This window comes from Myotis yumanensis, unplaced genomic scaffold (assembly GCF_028538775.1).
Source record: "Myotis yumanensis isolate MYYU_CA2020_CCGP unplaced genomic scaffold, mMyoYum1.0.hap1 SCAF_1, whole genome shotgun sequence".
Lineage (NCBI taxonomy): Eukaryota > Metazoa > Chordata > Mammalia > Chiroptera > Vespertilionidae > Myotis > Myotis yumanensis.
Window position 1 is genome coordinate 55,398,351 of NW_027223752.1, and position 26,461 is coordinate 55,424,811.

Here is a 26,461-nt window from a genome sequence, read left to right on the forward strand (position 1 = left end):
GATCACCAGATGAGTCCGCTGGGACCTCCCCAGTGCTGTGCTGGCCGCTGGCCCTCCTCCTAACTTGTCACCCTCCGGGAGGTGGAGGACCTCTTAGGACCACGTGCAACCCGCAGCCCCTCCCACCTGGCCAGCCCCGCCCCGCAGTTGCCAGCTGATCGACTCCCGGCGCTCGGCCCCGCCCTTGCGTCGCGTGACGTCACCACGCTGGGCCGAGGTGGCGTGGTCACGTTCCTTAAATAAGGGCTTCCCAAGGCGCGCGCAGCAGTGTGTGGAGTGGGGACGCGGCCGGGCCGGGGCCGGAGCGGCCGGGACCGCGAGGTGGGCGGAGAGGCTGCTTCCCGGGAGACGCGGGGCGGAGGGCGCTGCCCGGGAGACGCGCGCTCAAGGGGCGGGCGGAGGGAACATGGCGGCCCCCGCGGCCGGTTCGGGCCGGGGCGCACGGCTCCGGTTCCGGCGCGGCGCAGGCCCGGCTCAGGCTCCCCCTGGCCCGCCCTCCTGAGACCTTGTTTCTCGTCGAAGTCCTTTAGTCCCCTTTCCCGCAGCCATTCCTTTTGCCCGCACTGGCTCTCTCTCCCTGCCTCGCGCCGGGTCGAGGTGTGAGAGGTGGGTTCCGTGGGAGCCGGTGAGGCCTGCCGGGTGCCCAGGGGCCGCCTCCTCCGTTTGTAAGTTTCTCGTCCACACCCGCTCGGTCCGCCCAGGGCCATGGGAGAGGCACCGAGCACGGAGTGGCCCAGCCCGACGTGCGGTCCTGGTGATTCCCCAAAGGGACCTGTGACATGTCACCTGAGGTGCCTGGACCTCAGCCTCCTCAGCAATGGGGTTCTCTTGGAAAGATTGTTGGTCTCCAGGCCTTTTTGTTGTGGTTTTTGTCCTGCATTGCTTGCCGAGATGACCCATAGCAGGGCATGATGGGGAAACCCGAAGCCAGATTTCTTTTGGCAACTGGGGGCCGAGGGAGCGCTGAGACCTACGGCTCCCCGCCATGCAGTGATGCGCGCTGTAGGCCATGAGAACGCCATTCTGTTTGGGCTCCGAGAGTGCCGTTCCTGGAACAGGTTAAATGGAGAAGGACTGCACCGTCGTTGCCGTTCTACCGCAAGAACCTGGCGAGCATTGGTCTGTCCGCTGCATTCTGTTTCCGGGGTCCTGTCGGTTTTAGGACAGGTGTCAGGAGCAGGGTTAACAGCACCTGGTCTCCCCAGTCACCTGCTTTCAGTGCTGACCTTTTTGTTTTTCCTCAGGTGATTCTGGAGAAACCCTGCCTCTGCTGGAGCCTGCACGACCAGGCAGCAGAACCGTGAGCTGGAGTGACGCAGAAGCCTGGGAACATGAGCTCCGTAACGGCCCTGAGTGAACCGAGGCTGAATTGGTGAGTTGCCTCTGTTTGTAATCACCTAAAGAGAATGAACCTGGGGCTAGGTTAGATTAGGAAAGGCGGGGTTTTCGACCTGCAGGGCTTTGGAGGAAACAGAAAGAAAATAGAAGTTCAGTGTCTCAGAATCTATCCCATCCTCATCTGCACGTACTGAGCACGTTTGCGGTATAGCTGACTGCACTTCCTCGCCGAAAGTGACAGTTCAGCACTCAGATCGCTACCAAGTATAATTCCATCAGGTGCTTATTGACGCTCTGTTAGTGAAGGAGAGATGCTGGAATTTTCTTGTGTCCAAGGACCTTGCCCACTGCTGTACAAGTAGGAAAAAGACCCCCCCTTTAAGAATAGACAAGCTTCTTTTTGTTATGTTGGAATCTGTATCAAGTGCTCATGTAAATGCATAGACTGTTTTAGAAGTGTATGAGAACTTCACAAATAGAGGACTCAGTTAAGTAACATAAGTGGCTTTGCAGAGATCTAACTAATACTCGTGTTGCTTTAGGTTAATTTAGCGCACGTTTACTGAGCATCTACAATTTGCTAGCCAAGGAGAATATGAAAGTTACGAGACACTATAAAGATAATTAAAATAGTACCTGATTTAAAGAAAATTCATTCAGTATGTGTTCAATAAGTATTTATTTAATGCAAACAATGTTCCCTTCCCCCAAAGAGCTCGCAGTCGATCCCTGAGCCCCATGACTTTGTTTTTGTATGATATGCAAAAGCCTTAAAATGTAATGAGATGGCAAATATACAGTAGCATAATAAGTCATAAGAACCACATTGGTGCATAGCAAGTAAGACATTCTCATTTTACCATTTATACTTACTTCAATTGTAGTTTTTTGGATAAATGCCTTTAAAAACAGTAAGAAATGAGTATGGTGCAAATATGCTAGAATTTTTCATTTTGGAAATGGGCCAGCCAGAAGTTGCCATTCAATTAGAGGTATACACCAAGCATGTCAAACTTGCAGCCTGTGGCCCACAACAAATATTTTTGTGGCCCAGCCAATATAACATATGTAAGAAACATTTTAATAAAAATTTCATAACTTAATTTTTACAATATCCTGTTATACATAATCTATACTAATATACATAATCTATACTAATAAAAGGGTAATGTGCTAATTAGACCTGACATCTTCCGGACATCCATCCAGACAAAGCCACTGTGGTGGAGGCCGAGGCAGAGACATTAATGGGGCAATCAGGCCGGCAGGCAGAGGCAGTTAGGGGTGATCAGGCAGGCAGGCAGGCAGGTGAGCGATTAGGAGCCAGCGGTCCTGGATTGTAAGAGGGATGTCCGATGCCTGGGATCGGGCCTAATCTGGCAGTCGGACATCCCCTGAGGGGTCCCAGATTGGAGGAGGTTCAGGTCGGGCTGAGGGACACCCCCCTCCCCCCCCACCCCCCCCCCACCCCGCGCACGAATTTCATACACCAGGCCTTTAGTTATTAATAATGAACTACAACATTCGCTAAGGACTGATTACTATAATCGTATTGCATTAATTTCCCTTACGCACCTTATGTGCAGGTGCACCATTTCTCCCCATTAATACTAGCAGCAAATATCTTAGCAGCCCATTGCCACGTTATATTAGTCTTGGACTGACTTGTTTGCTGTGCACAACAGGAAATATTTCGCTTTCAGAGAACAAGAAAAATAGGTTTATTTGCGTTATGCTTATTAATTTGTGCAGTTATTCAGTGTCTGGTAAGTTAATGTTCAAGAAAAAAATATTATTTTTTTTATTAAGATGTCCTATTATTTTATGTTAACAATTACTCATTTATTTCAGCTCTTTGTATTCATCATGTCTCTATCGAAATAAACCTACGTTTCTATGAAAATTGAAGCTTTTGTTTTTTTGTGGCCCACATAAACTTAAACCTTATTTGGCCCGTGTTAGCCTTTGAGTTTGACATTCTTGGTATACACGTTTATGCTCCTTGCCATAAAGTGTATGTTCAGAAGCAGCACGGATGCTCTTATACTATACCATTGACATTGTGAAACCCAATGTGATTTAGAGCCTTTGCACAGTATTGAAGCCCTTGAACTATCCTTGTCCACAGAATCCTACTAATCTTGTCCTCCCAAGTTAATGGTTCTCAGTGTTTTTAGTTTTTTAATTCCTTCATTCAACCAGCATTTATTGGATGTTATTATATGGAAAGCATTGACTATAATATACTAGTCTCTAAATTATTTATGTTATGAAAAATCACATATGACCTTAGAAGTGGTTTTAGTACAGACACACCATTTATCACATTTGCCAGGTTAATGAAAGTGGGAGATATGCTGTCTTTTTAGTGTCTTGTGGCCTCACATAATAGTGCATGAAACAAAAATAAATAGAGAAGCATTTTCTGTCAGTAACCAAACAAAATGTTATGCCCAGAGCCAGAGGTGAGACCTGCCTCTGACAGACCTTTTATTGTACTTATCATCTGTTCTATTTTTAACTCTCTAGTTATCGCTGACATATATTTAATTGGATACTAAAGGAAAAGCAAGGCCTGTTGTTGGAACTGGAGAATTTCAGAATAGGCCTAGGGTAAAAGCTATCTAAGAAAGAAAACATCTGAACTCATACATCTGGTACATGAAATTAAAACTATGAAGAGATGACTGTCTAGGAAAGGGGGTGTAGAGGGCATGTAGTTATAAATTGCAATTGTACCATTATGCTGCTTACTCTAGCTTGAGATTTTGAATTGTCAAATACAATTACTTTGCTTCACAGGGATGTCGCCTCAAAAAATGGCCTTAAGACATTTTTCTCTCGAGAAAATTATAAAGATCATTCCATGGCTCCAAGTTTGAAAGAACTATGTAATTTATCTAACAGGTAATATGTTTATTTATTTGGTTAACTATTTCCATATTTGGTTGTTATTTTTCTGATAGTTGAAGTTTTATATCTGTCTGTATTCACTACTAAAAATTCAAATTGCAGAAATGTAAAAATTAGAAAACAGAAGAACCCAGTGACCACTCTTTAGTATATATCTTTCAGCCCTTTCCCCGCCCATGAACAGATAGATATGTATTAAAACAAAAATAGGGTCACATTATAAATACTATGTAATACCATAAATACTATATTTTATAGTTTGTTTTTTCATTTAAAATAATATTTCCTGGATCTTTCTATGTCCCTGCATATGTAGCTCAATCTTCTTGATGGTTGTATATTATATATTATAAAAGTGTACTTTTTAATTCATTTAGCTAGTTTTATATTGCAAAATGTTGTGTTCCTCTTTTTTTGAAGTTATAAACAATACATTGATGAACTTTTTGTAATTATTTCTGAGATAAATTCATATAAATTTCATTGTTTGGCCAGAGGGTATATACATTTTATATTTTAATAGATACTGGCAAAATGCCAGAGATTTTTTTTCACTCTCTGGTATGAAATACCCATTAAGTGATAATTTTCCCTTCTCACTGCTTACCTGCCTCTAACAGTTCTTTCCTTTGTGATCAGTTGTTTCTACTGTTTGTGGATGGATCCTGAAACCAAATAATCAGGTTTACTAGAAAGGAGTAAATATGCCAAAAAGGAATTAGGAAGCTCCCCATGTATTTTCATCCTTTGACCATGCCTTTTGCAGCGGAGGAAGTATTATTTCCAGCCTCTTCATCCAACAGGAACCCCATCTTTCCCTGCCTTCTCAGTACCCTTTCTGTCAGTTAGCATCCCCTCTTCTATGCCTTTGTTCTCTCTTGTCAGTGCAGGCCTGCCTCATTATACTGAACCTCACAGGTGTGTGTTATTACAAATTGAAGGCAAGACCAATACCTGCAAAAAAGTTACAATTCACTTTATTTCAAAACTTACTTTATTGCAGGAGTCTGGAATGCAACCCACAATAATTTGCAAGGTATTCCTGTATTTCAAAGTGCTCAAGTTTTTCTGTCTCTAATCCCTGGACTCCAGATTCCCTTCTAGTTACTTTTTTATTTCTTTGCTCATTTATACTTAGACTCCTTTAAAGACTTGTATATACTTGCAATATACAAGGAAGAAATAGGGGACAAAAATACTACTGTATAACACAATGCAGAAAACAACAGACAAGGCAATAGTAAGTCCTTCCCTATCAATAATTACTTTAAATGAATTAAACTCTCCAATCAAAAGACATATTGGGAGAATGGGTTTTAAGAACAGTATTAAAAAAACTACTTTCCTTCAGTCCAGTGAAAGCAAGCTCACTGGACTTGGTTTCAATGAACATCACACTCTAATCTGGATTTTACTGTCTTTAGTCTAAGATTGTTCCTCTCAAGATCTAGGAGCTATTGACTACAGAGATATTTCACTCTTAGATTTCTGGTGACTGGTATTTTTCAGTCTCTTTTGCCATCTTCATTGTCAGGCTTACCATGCTGGCTCATCAGATTGTGGAGCTTTTAAAAAAGACTGATTTTGCACTCTCAACCCAGCCTTTTGAATTTGAACCTTTGAGGATGTGTCTGTGAAATCAGTTAATTAACACCGTTGATACTCATTTAGGTCATCTCCGTAGCAAACAGTGAGCATCCTTTTTATACATGTGCTGGTATAAGAACTAGGATAAATTTCTGTAAGATGTGGGTATGCATGTGTTTTTTATTTTGATACATAATTGCCAGATTGCCATTAAAAGCATTAAAGAAACAAGTACTTTTTTATTCCATCAAATTAATACATAGGTTCACGTTAAAAGCAAGCAAAAACTATATTAAAGAGACAATTGGAAAAAAAAAGAGACAGTTGAAAAGAAAATGTTTTTAAAAAGGCAATTTCAGAAGCAGTATTCTTCTTTCCAAACTGCATAATTATGTGTTTGCTAATATCAGCTATAGACAGGTAAGACCATAGATCCCTTTTGAATGTGCATCTATAGCTGTTTTTTTAAAGCTATTTCTGTTATTCAACTGTACCGTTTCTTAGGGATAACTATTTTTTTCTAATTTATCTTTATTGTTGAAAGTATTACAGATGTCCCCTTCCCGCCCCCCCCCCCCCCCCCACCGGCCCCTTCCTCTCCACTCTTAAAACTTATTGATGAAATAAAGAATTGTCTTCGTTTATTTGAATAAAAGAATACCTACCAATTCTAGTATTCTGGAATTCAGCAAATATATATCTTTATCTTAAAAACATAAACATTTCAAGAACTTTTATCTCAGCCTTCCTTTTTTTTTATCAGACTAAAAATTTGTAATATTAATCTTCCTTAATCTGCCACTGCTTCTTCATTATTTTAATGGTTCTTTATGAGTCCACTTCTGTTCAGCATATCCCAGGTGTGGATTATAGTCTGGATTATGTAAGGGAGAGGACATTTTTGCTGGCAGTTGGGCTCACTTAACTCCTAAAATTTATTTTTCCTATAGTATGCATGTCTTTCTTTAGATTTCTAAATAGCATAAAATAATTTATTATTATGACTTACCTTTTAGTATAGAAAAAATAAAGACAAAAGCATTAATTCCATTTATTTCTAGTCTTTTTGGCTAACCTTGAGTTTTATTAAGTTTTACAGTAGGGAATGGATTTTCAGACTGTTAATTTACAACTGTTTTCTGGATGGAAAACTAGGAAGAATATATAACATTTTTGTTAGCTTTAATTTTGTATTTCTCTTGTGTTTTCTAACATTTGGGAAATTATTAATAACTCTAACTGCACTACTTTTAACAATGTGAAGTTTTCATTCAACCCTTCATTGAAAGGTAGACATTTGCCTTTTTTCCAAATTAAAGTGTCTGGTTGTAGATATTTATAACTGAGTTTCCAACAAGGGGGAAAGTAGTTGTAAATAGAAAAATAATTATCAAATTTCAACATGTTTAATAGAGAAAAGTTAATCAAATTCAAGAGGTACAGATAGACTTCAGATGGAGATTACAAGCACCATTTCCAAATGCTACTTAAAGAAGCTGCCCAATCCAGTAGATTTAAAATTAAGAAACTTGAAGTTTTGAATTCTGCCTTTTTTTCCATAGAAACTTTAAGTAAAAAAGGAGAATGGGTAGTAGACAAAATGAAGTGTGAAAACTTCAAACCATCAACTGAAATAAAATATAATGCTGTAAATGTGGTTAGAGAAACCCTGTCAGATGCTTTTGGCTTGCACCCTGATGAAGATTTTGACAGCACTGCACACGGAAATGATCTTGATGTGCTGCCATTTCATTCTTTGCTGAATGTAGCCAATTTAAACTGCTAGAATTTCTTGACATTCCTACTCTGGCATATCTGAGTCAGCATCTTGTTGCTGCAGCAGCTTAATTAAATTTGCCAGTTTGTGCCACAAGGACAGACATGTTCCCATATTCAGAGAGACAGCTGTGAAGCAGTATTGTTAAGAGTTGCGGACACAATACTGTTAGGTTTGAATAGCTCTCAAGACATTTTCTAGTGAGAAATCAATTTGCTGTGATACATTTCTCCCAAGATCAGCAGTTAATATTCATTTTGTTAACCATAAATGTGCTTATTTTTACAGTTATTGGAGAAACTTTAGTCACTAAGTATGTCCTTTTTATATTATTTTCAGAGTCAATCTAATCATCCTTATTTTAATTTGTATAATTCTTTCCCACCCATTAATAACCTCTCTTGATTAGCTTTCCATCTATTGTTTATCTCTAAAAGAGTGGTCTTAAATATTTCTGCTTTATTTTGGGACCCTAAAGTCATTTTCTAAAAATTCTGGCATTTTTACCATATATATTTTTTAGTATTAGAAAGTTGGTTTAAAACAAGTCAGTGTTAGTTTTAGGTGTAGCTTAACTCACCCTTTGTCCAGATACAGATCTGATTTGGTAATTCTCAACCTTAATCAGACTAAAAACCTCCCATTTTTCATAACAAATATTTAAAAGAAATAAAACACCTTCTTTGCTAGCCTGAATTGAAATTCATAGGTAATAATAGCCACAGACATAATTTTAGAAATAATGTCCTAGATATATAAATGTGAAATAAAAGAAAAATAATTTATATTCTAATATGTATTTTAATATGTGAATGCCTCATTTCTACTGCACTAGAAGATATAATGAAGTAGTCAGATGCACCAGCTAAAATGAATAAGGTTGAATTTAACACGTTAAGCGCCATGTAGTCACCAGTGACTGACACTATACTTTCGTCCGGATCTCGTCAGTCTTCAGCCACCAGCATTATCGGTGAAATCAGATATTGCGGGCTAAATTGAAAGGAAGGCGAAATAGGCTTGGCTCCTAACGTTTTAAAAGAAGTAAGATAAACTATACCATAAAGCAGTGATTTTCAATTGGTGTGTTACAAGAATTTTAAAACATTCAATGCCTGGGACACTGACCTTTTTTCCCTTAGGTTGTCAGATGAAAAACATGACAATAGCCAACACAACAAGAGCTGCCTGGTGTGAATAAATCAAAGTAAATCAAAGTAATACCTTTTTTTTGGTTCAGATCAGCAAACCAACATTTTTTTTGGTGTTCCACCGAATTTTAGTACTTAGTTTGTATGCCATGAGATGAAAATAGGTTGAAAATCATTGCCATAAAGGAATCATAAGAAATTCAAACAATAAAATGTATTGTTAAGTAATAACAGATTAGATTTATTTGTGTATGATAACAGAAAGCCTGAAGAAACCTTTGAAAGTTGTGCAGGACAGCACCATGTTATAGGCAGGTAGTATTCCTCACTTTTAAATGCCTTTAATTTTTTCCCTCTTTTTTTACAACCCAGATGCACCCACCGGCTTCCAAAATGCCCTCAGAGAATTAATACTGTCACAATTGAGAACCTCTGCTCTGGATATTTCTTGTCCCTCCCCTCTCTCCCTCTTAATCTATGATCTGGATGTCTTTAGGATTCTTTTCAGTCACTTATTCAGTGTGTTCAGTTTGGAAACCTGAGAGCTCCATAGTCACATTGTATTGATGTACATATTTGCCTTTCTTTTTTCCCCATTCAGTTGTCTGATCTACTTGATTGTAACATCCTAGCAAGTAGAGATTGTATCATGTTCGATGTTGGTTGCATCTCCACTACCTAACATAGGACTGGCACATGGTAGTCACTCAATAAGTTTTAATTAATGGAGGAATGAAAACTGAATCAACAGACATCCATCTTTTTCATTACTTTTCTTTCCTCTTGGATTAACGTTGTTTAATTTGGAACTAATTCATAGGGAATAGTTACTGTCTTGGAAATTAGAGTTGTTGAGGCTGTGTGTGTGTACTTTAAAACTTGTTAAGAATAAAGATTACAACAACCAAATATCAGGGAAAAAGCTTCCAAAGTGAATAATTTGTCTAAGAATTATGCCTCTTCCTCTCCATCAGATAATTGAAGGTAAGCTTATAATGCGATCCTATCCTACAGAATACTTAATTTACACCAAATAGCTAAACATCAAAGTGCAGGTGGCAAAGTTAGATAATAATTCAGAATTTACTGTGTTAATCACGCTATATTCTTCTTGGTGGTTAAGAATCATGAGGTTTCATGATAGAAATCTTCATGTGAAAAGCACATATTTGTAAATTGTTTTTTTTTTTTTCCAGACGTATAGGAGAGAATTTGAATGCCTCAGCAAGTTCTGTAGAAAATGAGCCGGCGGTTAGTTCAGCAACTCAAGCCAAGGAAAATGTTAAAACCACAGTTGGAATGGTTCTTCTTCCAAAGCCAAGAGTTCCTTATCCTCGTTTCTCTCGTTTCTCACAGAGAGAGCAGAGGAGTTACGTTGACTTGTTGGTTAAATATGCAAAAATTTCTGCTAATTCCAAAGCTGTTGGAATAAATAAAAATGACTACTTGCAGTACTTGGTATGTATTCACTTAATTATTAGATACTTTTAATTATTCTTTAAGACAAAATAATTAGAGCAATGATTGAGAAGTGATTGTTTTTAACCAAACTTCTTATTCCACAACATGTCTACTTTTTTAAAAATTAGGATATGAAAAACCACGTAAATGAAGAAGTTACTGAATTCTTAAAGTTTTTACAGAATTCTGCAAAGAAATGTGCACAGGATTATAATATGCTTTCTGATGATGCACGTCTCTTCACAGAGGTAAAAAAATTACTTAAACTGCCAAGTAATAGTCAATAGCAGCATTTTTAATTGTGTGATGATCCTGTCAAATGCATATGGAAATAACAGTATTATCGATTTAGAGACCAAATCGTAGGTAGGGTTTTATAGTCATATTTAAATAATAGAAATGCTGTGCTTACACCTCAAAATCATGTACTATAGTATATTCTTTTTTCTTTTACTGAGCCAACTACTATACTGTATTTGAGAGTTATGTTTTACTCACATGGATGGTTTGATCAGATGCACTGATTTCCCTTGTGAGAGAATGGGTGTTCAAGGAGTAAATTTAGTCATTAAAAATCTGAATGGTCCTTTAAAGCTTAGTCACATAAATTTGCATTTATTGTCTTCATGATAGCCAATCACCAAATAATAAATTTCAACTGTGAGTTCATTTTTTTATAAAAATCATCCATGCAAATTTACTAGCAAAGCTTGTGTCTTGCACCCTACCATCATTCAGTGAGCCTAGGAAAATTTAGAGTAACATACTTAAATAGTTACTTTTAGTATATACAGTTGACCTTTGAACAACACAGAGGGTGGGGTTGCTGACACCCTACATTGTTGAAAATTTGTGTATAACTTTTAACTCCCCCAAAACTTAACTACTAATAGCCTCTGTTGACTAGCAGCCTTACCAATAACATAATTGGTTAATACGTATTTTGTATGTTACATGTATCATACTGTATTCTTACAATAAGGTAAACTAGAGAAAAGATAATGTCATTAAATAAATTATAAGTAAGAGAAAATACATTTACAGTATTTATTGAAAAAAAATCCGCATATAAGTGAACCTATGCAGTGCAACACCATGTTGTTTAAGGGTCAACTGTATTAATCCTTTGAGTGCCAACCAATATCCTAGGAACTATGCTAAAATTGCCAAGGCATTTTTGCTGATTTTACAGCAGTTTAGGAAAAAAATTATGAATCGCAAGTAAATGAAGTTACATATTCAAAAACTTAAGGAAACCTTTACTACATTTGTTTTCATCTTTGACATATATTGTTTGCTGATTGTATTATAAAATACTAGTAGAAAAAAAAAATTTGAACAAAACATACAATGTTAAAATAGAGGGACACCCTTCTCCAATATCTTCCACAAAATCGTCTTCACAGCAAAAATTGACATATTTAGCAATATCATCATCACTAATAAAAGCAGACTTAGAACTGGACGCCATTTCGAAGCTTTAGGGCCTCAAAATCTGAGTAAACTTCATAAAATCGTAGTACCTGTAAAAAATTAGGCAGATAAATGCTAGTGGTCAATTTTAGAACTAAAAACATTCAGCATCATAAGTAATCTGCACTTAGGTGCCATCTGTCAATAAAGAGTAAACTACTAGCATCTAACAGTGACACTGCAGGAGGAGCGCAGTAGCGCTCCCAGCACTTTTGGCGAAAGACAGGAGGAGTGCGATCCGTTCCCCGGCACTCTAGGGGTTAATATCCCTTCATTTCACTGGTTTAAACCATCTTCTTGAGACAATCTACAAAGATCACACTCCCACCCCCAGCCTGCTTCATCTTCAACATACCTTCCTCCCAGTTGTTCCACATCAGCCGACTGGCCTCTTTGTCTCTTGAATAGTCCTTGAGGCCTTTTTGGCTGTTATCTTTCTGGCAAGCTGTTCCCCAGTTATCTGCGTGGATTAGTTCCTTGATTCCTTTAAGTCTCTCTGTTCAGATGCCAACTATCAATGAAGATGTTCCTAATTACCCTCCAAAAAATAGCATCACCCTTACTATTTCCTTTCCAGGTTTTATTTTTGTTTTTTGTCTTTTTCACAATGAATGTCTTAGTTCATTTCAAGTTATGTTTTGTGCAAGATGTGAGTTTTGGATCAAAGTTCATTTTTCTTTCATATGGATAACTAGTTCCAGTTTAGTGATTTTCAACTGAGAGTGATTTTGCCTCCCAGCGATGTCTGGAGACATTTTTGGTTGTCACAGTGAGAAAGGAGTACTTCTGGCATCTAGTGGGCAGAGCCAGGGATGTTTTTAAGTATCCTACAATGTGCAGGGACAGCCCCCACCACAAAGAATTACCTGGTCTAAAATTTCAATAGTGCCAATGTTGAGAAGCTCTGTCTAAAACCATTGGCTGAAATGACTGTTTTTCCCCCTCATTGAATTGCCATATCACCGTGGAAGCGTGGGCCATAATTCTGTTCTATTCCATTAGTCTATATATCTGACTTTATGCCAATACCTCCTAGTCTTGTAGTAAGTTTTGAAATCATGTGGTGGAAGTCCGATAGCTTTGTTCTCTTTTTTAATTGTTTTGGCTCTTTTGAGTTCTTTGCATTTCCATGTAAATTTTGGTCACAGCTTGTCAATTTCTCAAAAAATCTAGGTAGGATTTTAATTGGGATTGCTTTGATTCTGTAGAACTTGTATTTTACAGATACCTTCTAAAATAGTGTTCAACTAGATTGCCTTTTTTCTTTTTAAATAAAATGATCATCTTTTTTAATTAGAAAATTTATTCATTTACATTTATTATGATAATTGCCATATGGACTCTTTATAATTTCTACTTGTCTTACTTTTTCTAATCTTCTTTCTTTTGCTTCTTTTAAGGGGATTGACTCCCTCCACCCTGCCTTTTCCCCTCTCGGTTGATTTGGTACTTATACATTGTTTTGGTTTTTTGTTCTCTTAGTGGTTGGTTACTCTTGAATTTTTACAATGAATTTTCCCACTCGTTGAATTACCTTGTTACCATTGATGTGTGGGTCAGTTTCTTAACTTGATTCTGTCCTATTAATCAATATACCTCCAAAGACCATAGAGCATTTTGACTCGTATCACATCCTCCGACTGATAATGTTTTAATGCTGTCTTTCTTAAAAACCTAACTATAGTACTATTTTACACAATGTTTTTTTATCTAAAAATATTTACTTTTTTGTCTTTTTATTTATTACTTCTCTAATCTACAATCTGAGATCCTCTTCATTATTCCTGAAATATTGTATGTTCTACTTGTTTCTTTGAGGAAGGTCTCTTGATGATAATCCTTATTTTAATCTGGAAGTATTTTTATTTTGCTCTTATTCAATTCCAAACATAATTGTAAGTTCACAGTTTGCTTTTTTGCTTATATACTAATATATAAAAAGCCAGGGGCCGTCATGAGCTAAACGACCGGATGGACGACTGAACAACAGGCTCCATTGATCAGGGGATGGCTAACTAACAGGGGAACTGGGGTCCCTCAGGCTCTGATGAATCCATGGCAGCAGTGACTGGGAGCGGGCAGAAGACAGACCTCTTGGTCCCTCCCCTGGCCGGCAGGCTCCCATTGATCAGGGGATGTCTAACAGGGGAACTGGGGCCCCTCAGGCTCTGATGAATCTGTGGCAGCAGCGACTGGTAAGCATGTGGGCAGAAGACAGACAGCTTGGTCCTTCCTCCTGGCCCTCAGACTCCAATCAATTGGTGGCGGAGGCGGGGTGGAACTGGGGACTGGCTCCCTTAATAGTCGTGCAGGTTCAATCTCCAGAGGACAGGCCAGGCACCAACGGACCAGCGCTGCCAGCATGATCCCCACAGAGCTGCCGGCCTCCTGGAGCTCGGCCTTGGGCACTGCGGCCACTTAGCTTCCATAGACACTCCACAAGGAAGAAGATACTGCCAGCAGCGCCAGGGGCGACCAGCAGTGACTGCTTTCCCGTGCTTCCTCCAGGTCACTCGAGCTGGGCCCCCGCCCACCACACTCCAGATGAAGTGTAAGCACTGCACACAGAAGGAATATAGTAAAAAACAAAAACGGATGACCAAGAGAATGCTGAAGTCAACGTCTGGAGTCCAGATCAGGAGAATGGAGAGAAGGGAGAATTCCATAATATGGCCGATGCCAAGATATTTCTGACTGACTGCCTGGCATGTGACAGTTGTGTGACCGTAGAGGAAGGAGTCCAAATTTCTCAACAGAACACCAAGGACTTCTTCCATGTTCTGAACTTTAATAAGAAATGTGATACCTCACAGCACAAGGTGCTGATGGTGTCTGTGTGTCCTCAGTCTCTGCCTTATTTTGCTGCTAAATCCAGCCTCAGTGTCACTGATACATCCAGAAGGCACAGCGGCTTCCTCAAAAGCCTTGGGGTGCACTGTCTTTGACATGAAGATAGCTGCGGACTTCAGCATCCTGGAGAATCAGAAGGAATTTGTGCGTCGATACTGCCAGCACCGTGAGGAAGAGCCCCGGCTACCCTTGCTGACCTCCGCCTGCCCCGGCTGGGACCGATATGCAGAGCGCGTGCTGGGTCACCCCATCACCCCCCACCTCTGCATGGCCAAGTCTCCCCAGCAGATCATGGGCTCTCTGGTGAAGGATTACTTTGCCAGACGGCAGAACCTGTCCCCAGACAAGATTTCCCACATCATTGTGGCCCTGTGTTATGACAAGAAACTTGGAGGGCCTTTGAGAAAATGTTCCCACAGCTTTGCATAGTTCCCAGGGTGCTGACTGCGTGTTAACCTCAGGTGAAATTGTCTAGATATGGGGCAAAGTGACCTCGCCTTGAATGACGCCGCCGTGGACGCTCTGGAGACATGAAGGAGGAGGAGGTGAGGCTCCACAAGGGGGCCAGCTCCGACGGGTACCTGGCGCACATCTTCAGGCATATGGCCATGGAGCTGTTCAACGAGGATGTGGGGGTGCTCACCTACCGCACCCTGAGGAACAAAGACTTCCAGGAGGTCACCCTTGAAAGGGACGGAGAGGTTCTGCTACGCTTTGGGGCTGCTTACGGCTTTTGGAACATCCAGAAGTGGTCCTGAAGCTGTAGAGGGGCAAGTTCCCCTGCCGTTTCATGGTGGTCCTGGCCTGCGCCGGGGATGCCTACGCGGCAGGGGCCAGGCCCAGGCGAGGACGGGCGTGCAGACAGGGCACTGCTGCGGCAGATGGAAGACGTCTACGCTGCCATCCCAGTGTGGCCCCCCAGAGACCAGCGCCCATGTGCAGGAGCTGTACCAGGAGTGGCTTGGGGGAGGAGGGGAGGCGACTCCCCCCGGGCCCAGGCGGCCCTGCACAGTGCCTAGCAGGGCCCTGGGCAGCCTGCCAGGACATCAAGTGGTAAAGGTCCAGCAGACGCCCGGCCGGCAGGCCACCTGAAGAGGGGTGTCAGACGCATGAAGGAAAGGTTTAGCATCTCTGTCATCGCTTTGGTTTTCAGAATTCCCTGCTCCCCATCTGTCGTCTCCCCCCTCTGAGGGGCGTTGTCGTCGTCACATTGGTGCAACTGGAATATTGTATCTTGAGAGGATTGCCCCAATGTACGTATCCTTTTATCCAACGATGAAAAAATCCCAAAGAACAAGAATGGAGACAGACTACTGTCCTTTAGGCTTAAAAAATCCCCGGAAGTGTCCTGTGAAGAGCTGAAACTTGGTTTTGTCCACGCACCTCAGAGAGATTGGATGAGGAAATGGTCCGGCTTGGCCCTGGCTTTACCCACTTATGTTACTCTTGAAGGTGTCTTTGCCACAATGTGAATGAACTGCCACCTTTTGGAATAGGGGCTCATACGAAAGTCTGCATTCCCAACTTTTCTTGAAACAGATCTATGTTCTGCAGCTGTGGCCACCGTCCTGAGATCAGGTCCTGTTGCTGGGAATCGGGGCATTGGGGTGGAGGCCTTGTTTGTTATGGTTCGATTCCTGGTCAGGGCACTTGACTGGGTTGCAGGCTTAATCCCCAGTGTGGGGCATGTAGGAAGCAGCCCTGATCAATGATTCTCATCACTTATGTTTCTATCTCTCTCCCTTTCCCTTCCTCTCTGAAATCAATAAAAATATATTAACAAATAATAACATTCAGTGGATGAATGATGGGAAACAACCTGAGTCTCTTAACCTTCTTTATTCATTCACTCTTAGCTGTTTTTCAAAGACAAATTATTAGTTTAAAAACCCTTTTAGTTAAATAATGTTTCTTTAGTTGCTTAATGCCTACCAGTTGTGAAATACCTTTAATAATATATAACGTATGGAGTATAGGGATAAAACTCTCTTAGATTTTCCTTTGACTCTTTCTCTTACCATAATTATTGAATTTAGGGTAACTCAGTTAAAAGCACTGTGGCATGTAGCATTTTTACCATGAAAAACGTGCTAATAAACATCTAGCCAGAATAGTCTCTATATCGCATAGTGATTATATATTGTTTTCCTTTGCATGTTCAAATTCTTGCAAATACTGCCATATGACAGGAATGTTAGGGAGAAGGGATGTGGGGAAGTTAACTAACTAGTGAAAGTTAATATTATAAATGAAGAACAAAATCTTATGCTGATCTGAGTTTGCAGTTGACTAAGGTTTTTAAAAAACAGAACTTTTCTATGTTAACCTGCATCAGCCTTAGTTTCAAATAATATTCTGAATTAAATATTAAGGCCAGTATTGAAAAGCATGAATTGGAGGGAGGGGAATTTGAAAGATAGCTAGGAGCGAAGATTAAGAGGGGAAGAAGGAAATATGAAACTATAGATGAAAAGATATACTATAATAAAGTTATTGATTTGTAGCTTTACATATTTTATGATTGTCTAAAGGGAAAAGAGATACACATATAGTATAAAGACATGCTTATTGCTAAGAGCTTTTGTGATGTAAAATATATTCTATAAGTCTCAGATTTGATTAATTGACAAGAAGAAAAAAATACTTAGGAAATAATACCTTTGTATTTTTAAAATTATAAACCCCCACTGCCACCCAAAACTGCTGTTCTCCTTTGAGTTATCTGCATGTTATTACAAGTGGCATATACTAGTATTCTGCTTGGGTAAAGCTGTGAGTTTTATTTCCTTCCTGATTACATTTCCTGGTAAGTTATTAATATTTTGGAAACAGTTTAGAGAGAAAAAACATACTCCATATTTGATTTAGTTACAACATTTCTCATTTATTTTTTAGATTGCAGATTAGAATGACATATAAGGCAACTACTTCATTAATTCCTGTGCTTGGGAATCTTTTAAGGATATTAAACTTACTTATTTCTAATTATTCATAAAACAACTTCTATTGCAGTAAAGTATGTTGAAATTTTCATGTGGCTTTATTTCCTTGACAATTTTTTAAATAGTATAGAAAATATATCTTCTCTATTTCATTTTAAATTTTAATACAATTGCTCATTTTAATATTATCAAATATCAGCATTTTAAGAAATTAGGTTTAAAAGAATTGTTATGAAAAAAAATGAGATTACATTAAACAAGGAATATACAATATGCTTGGATTGTTAGAAATTTGAGTAATGAAATGAGGCTATATTGCCAGTGAACAATTATATAATCATATATAACTAACTTATTTTTGTTGGATTATTAGAGAAGTACAATACAAATGAATTTATTTTGGTTTTTATTTTCTAGCAAATTTTAAAAGCTTGCATTGACCAAGTGAAAAAGTATCCAGAATTTTATACTCTTCATGAAGTCACCAGTTTAATGGGATTCTTCCCATTCAGAACAGAGATGGGATTAAAGTTAGAAAAAACTCTTCTTGCACTGGTAAGGCTTGCCATATGAAAGTATATACTTATTTTTGTTTGAAACATAATTTGTATTTCACATAGACAACATTTGTGTTTAAATTTTGAATAATAATGAGATACAGCTTTATGGATATCAATACTTGATGTTTTTAAAAATGTCACTACCCACTTTATTTATTGATTTTCTTTTCTTAGAGTTCCCATCTTACTGAATATAAACAGGAAGCCTCCCCCCACCCCACCCCTTTTTTAAGGGATTTTACACACAATTATACTGAAAGTAAGTGTGTGTGAAGAGGATATTTTAGATTTTCTCCTATACCCTGTGATGATATGTTCCTCATCAAATGAGAGGTTAAAGTGGCAGGAAAGATTCCATGGTACCCTTCTCTTGGACCCTTTTTAAAAAATATATATATGGTGGGTGTCAAGCAAAAACATTATAGTCTTGCCCTGGCTAGTATACTCATTGATTAGAGCATCAATGACCTGCGACTGAAGGGTCCCAAGTTCAATTCCGGTAAAGGTCAACCAATCAGTGTGTCTCTCTCACATGGGTGTTTCTCTGTCTCTCCCCCCTCCCTTCCACTTTGAATAAAAATCAATGGAAAAATAACCTCAGGTGAGGATTAACAACAACAACAAAAAGTCTTGACTTAAGGCTCTAAATTTGACATTTGCATTTAATAGAATGAAGAATTTTTACTTTAAAGTTTCCTATGATGAGAAGATACTTGGGGGAAAAATACATCAAGATTTTTGTAATAAGCAATGATTTCATTCTTATTTAGGGTAGTGTGAAATATGTGAAAACAGTATTTCCCTCAATGCCCGCAAAATTGCAGCTCTCAAAAGATAACCTATCTACCAATGAAATACCAGAACAAACAGCTGCAGCTATGCATTATGTAAGTATGAAAGTGGTTTGGGATGGGATCTCTATAAGTAATCTTCTGTACCTCATAAAGTACAAATAATCTGATTCTTTTAAAGTTTCCTTCAATTTCCTTTTTGTTATTTTAGTAAAGAAATTTCCAATAAGTATAATGAAGTAACAGGGTATATTTTGTTTTCCAGGACATTAGTAAAGATCCAAATGCAGAGAAGCTTGTTTCAAGATATCACCCACAGATAGTTCTAACTAGTCAATCATTATTTGCCTTATTAAATAATCATGGACCGGACTACAAGGAACAGTGGGAAATTCCAGTGTGTATTCAACTAATACCTGTTGCAGGTTTGTGATTTGCCATGTCAAGTAATGCTCTTAACAGAGGAGTTGGAATGGTTCTATTTCAGCTGTCTAAACAGAGGTAGTTATTTGTCAAATACAAATATCTAAGTTTTGATTTAAGGAGGATATAAGTTTAATACTTATACTCAATAGAACTTTTTAAATAGAACTACCACAGAATTGACACTCATCTAAATATATATAAGAGCCTAAGTGACCTTTATGACAGAATGACCGGTCGACCAGTCCCTATGACTCAACGCAGGAGCTGCCCCCCTGGTGGTCAGTGCACTCCAACAGCCAACCTGGCCCCTCCCCCTGGCCGGCCACCCATTGGCCCCTGGTGCTAAACCATTTGTAGAGACCTGCTTCTGGGTCGGGGTTTTGTACGTAGCATAGCAGCTCCCTCACTGCAATCTATTGAAATTCAGCCCTTGACACAGGGATTTGTCTTGCTCCCATTCTCTCCCTTCCCTGGGGGCCACCCACCTGCCACGGTGAGGGTAGGAGGAGAAGGGGAGGCAGCATCCGACATTTGTTCCTTCTGCACCTGGCCCAGCGACTGTCTCCTCCTCTCTCTACCCTATTGGAGCCTTTGGGCCCCAGGCTGGTATGAGGAACTGGGGGTGGGTGGTGGCGGACGTGGCCCCTTTTCCAGGGGGGGCAAGGGCTGGCTCCCTTCTTGGGGCCAGTGGCCAAACTCCCGCAGTCCATTACCCAGTCGGCCAACCTCCCACGTTCCCTCCTCCCCCGCCCCTCCCCCCCCCCCCCCCCCCGCCACCATGCACGAATTCATGCACCAGGCCTCTAGTCTATATACACTGAGTGGCCAGATTATTATGACTGGCCAGATTATTATGACCACCCCATCAGTACTTCGTTGGGCCACCTTTTGCTTTCAGTACTGCGGTGATTCTTCTTAGCATTGACTCCACGAGATGTTGACAGGTGATGCGAGGAATCTGATACCATGCACTGTTAAGTTCTGTGAGATTTGATGGTTGTGGAACCAGCTGCCTGATGGCTCTTTTCACTTCGTCCTACAAATGCTCAATTGGATTGAGATCTGGTGATTGTGGGGGCCACCTAAGCAAGGTAAAGTCTCCCTCATGTTCTTGAAACCACTCCTGCACAATATGAGCACCGTGGCATGGCACATTGTCTTGTTGGAAGAAGCCATCTCCATTGGGATATGCCATCAACATGATAGGATGAACTTGATCAGCAACGATACTTAGGTATGTTGTGCTATTCAGACTTTTATAATTATCTGGCCCTCTAGCAACTTCAGAGCGAAATTATTGCTAATTTACCTACAAACGTCAGGTGGTCATAATAATCTGGCCACTCAGTGTATATAAAAGCCTAAGCGACTGTTACAGCCATTTGACCAAACAACCAGTCACTATGACGGGCACTGTCCACCAGGGGGCAGATGCTCAACACAGGAGCTCTCCCCTGGTGGTCAGTGCACTCCCACAGCCAACCTCCCACGGGTGGCCAACCTCCCGTGGTCCCTCCCCCTGGACTGGGCAAGATGGCCCTGATCGCTGGCCAGGCTGAGGGACCCCACCCGTGCATGGATTCATGCACCTGGCCTCTAGTAGATAAGTTATATCTATAGAACCTGTACTCATGTTGAGGGGTGAGAGGTATTAGAGAAATAATTATAGTTTAGGGTGACTAAAAACACATGAAATGGTGAGGTTCTTCTATCTTTTAATGAAATGAAAGGAATGCAATACTTCATTAGACACGCTCAAATGGGTGAGTACTTGTCTGTTATTGGAATTCAGAATTAAAATAGGTCTATACTTATGAGCATAGGATAATCTGTCTATTGACAGTAAAATTATATTTGCATATAAATTCCTCTGTACAAAAGATTATTCCCCTTCAGTTTTGGTTCATATTTAGTAGCTTTTTCTTATATCCCAGAATTAATAATATTATATGTGACAACATAATTATAGTAAATGAAGGACTGTGTCTAATGAAACAAAACTGCAAATGTAACATATTCTCTGGTAAAAATTTCATTACATGTCGAAACCATAATCCTTTAAGATCTGAGTATTAATCACAGGAAAAGTATAATAATAAAATAAATCCTTTTAAAAAATTATTAGAAAAAATATATATTTTTCTTGCCAGTTAGATTCTCTGGTCCTTAGATCTCTAAGGGATTTTAAAGATCTTCTGGTTCAGGGGTGCCAGATATTTGGGCTTGTGCTACCACTTTCTTACCCATGCCTCTTTGTTTAGTGATCAATCTAGCATACATTCTGGGTTTTTTCCCTAAATATCACTACTAGAAACTAATAACTCCCTTCTCTTTCTGTTTTAAGGTTCAAAACCAGTTAAAGTGATTTATGTTAATTCACCACTTCCCCAAAAGAAAATGACAATGAGAGAGAGAAATCAAATCTTCCATGAAGTTCCATTAAAATTTATGATGTCCAAAAATACATCTTTTCCAGTCTCTGCAGTATTTATGGACAAACCAGAAGATTGTGTGCCCGAAATGGATGTATGTAATGTTTTTTTTCCTTAAGGGAATGTATTTGTTTATTCTGTTGAAGCTTAAAGTTTTATTACAAGTCTCTAAATCTGGTAGTTAAAAATCTAGGCTGTAGATTGAAACTTAAAATTGAACCCCAAGTCAATGTAGCCTTTGGGCAACTAATTTAATTTCCCTCAGCCTCTGGTTTTTCTCCCTTTTTTTAAAAAAAGAAAGGCAATACCTATTTCACAAGATTGTTGTAAGCATTAGGTTTGCTATTACAATGTAAAATGCTGAGCACAGTCATTAGTATGCATGTACTAAAAACTCAGTTAATAATGGTGATAATTATGGTGGTAGTTTTAATTGTTCTCATTTATATTTAAAATTTTTTAAGTATGAAAAGGAACAGATGAATTGGATTGGTACAGAAAGTATTTGGCCAGATTGTTAATCCTTTTCAATATACTTAGTAGCTGTGTGACCTTAAGGAAGTTACATAATCTCTCTGTGTCTAGTTTGCTCATCTGTAAAATGGATATCATGATATTACCTAACTCATAGGATTATTTGGAATTAAATGAGTTAATATGTATAAAGCATTTAGAACAGTGCATTTAGAACAGTAAAGCATTTGCATTCCAGAAACAATAGCATTTGTTATTTTGTGTATTTTAAAATATCCATGATTATTAAAGTAAGACATTCTGTTTATACTAGACTTTCTTCATTTGTTCCACAAATATTTATTGAGTAGATACTTTTCTATGCACTGAGGATACAGCAGTGAATAAAAATAGTCTTTTTTCTCTTAGAGCTTATATCAGAGCTTAGCAAAATAATAGCAAAAAAGCAGATAATGGTAAATGCTATTCAGAAAAATAGAGTTGGTTAAGGGAAAGAGATAGAAATGAGACTATTTTAGACTCATAGTCAAGGAGGTTTTCCCAGAACAGGAAATATGAACAGAGACTTGAATAAAGTGAGAAAACAAACACAATTAGGAAGTGAAATAGAAAAATAGTTTTCTTATTACTAGGAGTTCATACTATTTAAAGGATATTGGCTTTTTGGCTTTTATATGGTTTGGCTTTTTATGTTTTTCTCTGTTTGCCATTTATCTTTTAATATTTTATAATATAAATGTCATACAGCATTTCCAACTTTTCTTAAGTTATTTATTTATTTTTGCATTTTAAAATCTACCTATAACTTATATTAGTGTGAAGTGAATGTCAGGAAGTAACAAGTATTATGAAGAAACATGAAATAGGTTAAAAGGGATGAAAACGGACAGAGTAACTCTTTTTGTTAACAGCAGACCAGGTTATTTGGATCTTTCTCATTACTGCTGATAACTACACTTGATCTTAGCCAAAAAGCCAAGAAATGATTATTACTGCTGACAATGAAAAAAAGCTGGAAAAAATATTAAAATCCTTTCTTAAAATCATCAAAGAGCTAACAAGATAGTAAGGGCTGAGATATCAGAGAAGACCAGAATCCAGGGAGGTGAGGCTGTCACTTAGGGTTATTTTTGCCCTGGATGGTATTGACCAGCTCTGAAGATGCAACAGAAAATGAACTGTGGTTTTGGCAGCATCAGAGGACTAGGGAGACAAAAGTCACAGTTCAGTTTTTCATCAAAGGCTTAGACACTGCAGGGCTATACCCCAAAAGTAAGGGTGAACCAGAAATAAATCAGCTTTCTCAGAGGTTGTAGCCTGAGTTTTCAGGCCTTGAACTTGGATTCAGATGGTTTTGGATTACTGGACTTTGCAAAAGCAAATGAAAATAATTCTTAGAGGAACATAATATAATTTTGAGCCTCAAATAGTTTCTGTGAATAACCTTTAAAAATATAGATAGCTAGAAACAGGAGGAGAAACAATGACCAAACAAACAGATTCACATAAATGGGTCTTAGAATTATCCATCATAAACTGTTAGTCAATTCTGTTTAATTATACAACATTCAAAGAAAGTAATGCTTGAAAGAAACTGGAAACTTTTAAAAGCTATAACAGCCCAGCTGGTGTGGCTCAGTGGTTGAGCAGTGACCTATGAACCAGAAGGTCATGGTTTGATTCCCAGTTAGAGCACATGCCAGAATTTCAGGCTCACTCCCCAGGAAAGGGAGTGCAGGAGGCAGACAATCAATGATTATCTCATCATCCATGTTTCTGTGTCTCTCTCTCCTTTCCTCTCTGAAGTCAATAAAATATATATACACACACATACGCACGCACACACACACACACACTCACTCTAGAGCAGTGGTTCTCAACCTTCTGGCCCCTTAAATATAGTTCCTCATGTTGTGACCCAACCATAAAATTATTTTCGTTGCTACTTCATAACTGTAATGTTGCTGCTGTTATGAATCGTAATGTAAATATCTGATATGCAGGATAGTCTTAGGCAACCCCTGTGAAAGGGTCATTCGACCGCCAAAGAGGTCATGACCCACAGGTTAAGAACCGCTGCTTTAGAGGCTCAATGCACAAAATTCGTGCATGGGGGTGGGGATGTCCCTCAGCCCAGCCTGCACCCTCTCCAATCTGGGATCCCTCTCACAATCCAGGACCACTGGCTCCTAACCGCTCACCTGCCTGCCTGATCGCCACTAATCCGTCTGCCTACCTTCCTAATCACCCCTAACCCCTCTGCCTGCCTGTCTGATTGCCCCTACCTTGCTCCCCTGCCGGCCTGATCAACCCTAACCACCTGTGCCTTGGCCCCCAGCCTAAGCCACAGTCTGGCCTCCCTCTGCAGAAGGCGACCATGCGGATCAGGGGAAGGCGCTGCCTCCATTACCCCACTGCTGCTGCCACTGCTTGCCTGAACCTCGGCTTGGCCCTCGCAGCAGCCACTGCGGCTTTGTCTAGAACAGTGGTTCTCAAACTTGGCTGCACATTAGAATCACCTGGGAATCTTTTGAAAATCCTGATTTCTGGGCCTCATCCTCTGGAAATTCTGTTTCTTTGTTACTAATGTTGTGGCCTCACCCCATAACAAAGAAACAGAATTTCCAGAGGATGAGGCCCAGAAATCAGGATTTTAAAAAGATTCCCAGGTCATTCTAATGTGCAGCCAAGGTTGAGAACCACTGGTCTAGAAGGACGTCCGGATTGTCATCCGGAAGATGCCTGCTCTAATTAGCATATTACCCTTTTATTAGTATAGATATATGTATATATATATAAAGCTATAACAGATTTGAAAAAGAACTAAATAAAAATTTTAAATTTTAAAACTGAAAAATATAGTAATTACAGTTAAGAATTCTGTAAATGGGTTATAAGCACATTAGATAAAGCTGAAAAGAGAATAAACTGGAAGATGAGTCTGAGAAGACTATCCATATTGTAACGCAGACAACAGAAAGATAAAAAAATATATAGAGAATAAGGCAAGAGATAGAGAAGATATACTAGTAATGAGAATGTTTAATGTGTGTAGTTGCACCCAGAAGGATGGTGTAAAAGAGACATTGGGACCAAATCAATACTTGGAGACAAAGAAAAAACTCTTAAAAGACCTCAGAAACAAAAGGCACATTACCTATATAGCACTGAGAGTTAAACTGCCAAATAACTTCTCAATAGCAACAGTGGAGCCAGAAGACATTGGAATAATATTGTGCTAAAAGACTATAACCCATTTACTAAAATTTTCTAACCAGATTAAACAGATTTTTCATTAAATACTGAGTTTGCTACCAGCAGACCCCCTCTAATGGATGTTCTTTAGGCACAAGGAAAATAATCCAGATGGAAGGAGGAATGAAGAATAACAAAAGTGAAAATAATATGTGTAGACTCTAATTTGTAGGTGATTGCAGGGGCACTCAAGAAGTTAAGAGATTTCTGAGATGACGGGCGCCCTAAGTCCCTTCCAAGGCAAAAGCCTTTGTTCAGGAAAAATTACTGGTGGTAGAGTCCATATTGAGCAGAACAAGGGCATTAAAGACAAAAAAATTTTCAGATAACTAATTGTAGGTGAAGGAAATAGAGGAACCAGATCTCAGAATGTGCTCAAGATTCACACACATACACACGGACCTACATTTTTGCATACTTTGTGGTAACAATGAAGCATGAGCTTAGAGCCATGAAGCTAAGAAAACTGTCCTGGCATACAGGATTGTTCTTCCATACCAGCAAGAGAAACCATCACATTTAAACATGAAGAACAGAAGAAGCTTGTTGATGGAAGCTCTTACAAAGGTATTAGAGGGGGAAAAACATATTGTTATAACATTTCTACAGTGAAGATGTACCCACAAAATCTGAACACTGTATTCATCCTAAAAAGCTCACTTCTAGAAATGTAGCTTAGAAGTACCAGGAAAAGAACAAAATGTATGTGCAAGCTATTCATTGCAGTACTGTTTGCAGTAGCAAAGGATTAGAAACAATGCACACGTGTACAGGTATTAATTAAATAAATGGTACATTTTCAATAGTATACTAAGCAGCTATTAAAAAGAATGAAAGAAGCTTTAGATATGCTGCTATAGTGACATCCAGGATATATTGTTGAGTGAAACAGGCAAGGAAGAGAACATTTTTTTGTAATAGGCTACTTTTTATTTAAGTAAGAAGGATATATAAAATCCATGATTGGTCAAACATAGATTTACAGTTGTGAGTACATGAAATCAGAGTAAAGACAATCCACACCATGAAGA

General features: G+C 39.2%; 1 protein-coding gene across 3 annotated transcripts in view; it reads left to right on the plus strand.

Annotated features, from left to right (window-relative positions):
* Positions 1 to 244: 244 nt before the first annotated feature.
* Positions 245 to 26,461, plus strand: part of ICE2 (interactor of little elongation complex ELL subunit 2) — a 56,386-nt gene continuing 30,169 nt past the window's right edge. Inside the window, exons 1-9 of one of the 3 annotated variants that reach the window (XM_070421633.1) lie at positions 245 to 321; positions 1,245 to 1,372; positions 4,141 to 4,245; positions 9,963 to 10,224; positions 10,356 to 10,475; positions 17,910 to 18,047; positions 18,823 to 18,939; positions 19,109 to 19,268; positions 21,614 to 21,795. In XM_070421633.1, coding sequence (XP_070277734.1) covers positions 1,332 to 1,372; positions 4,141 to 4,245; positions 9,963 to 10,224; positions 10,356 to 10,475; positions 17,910 to 18,047; positions 18,823 to 18,939; positions 19,109 to 19,268; positions 21,614 to 21,795 — 1,125 coding nt within the window. In that variant the 5' untranslated portion in view covers positions 245 to 321; positions 1,245 to 1,331. Of the gene's footprint in view, positions 322 to 1,244; positions 1,373 to 4,140; positions 4,246 to 9,962; positions 10,225 to 10,355; positions 10,476 to 17,909; positions 18,048 to 18,822; positions 18,940 to 19,108; positions 19,269 to 21,613; positions 21,796 to 26,461 lie in introns of those variants that run through there. The other 2 variants (XM_070421640.1, XM_070421644.1) reach the window with 2 other exon arrangements.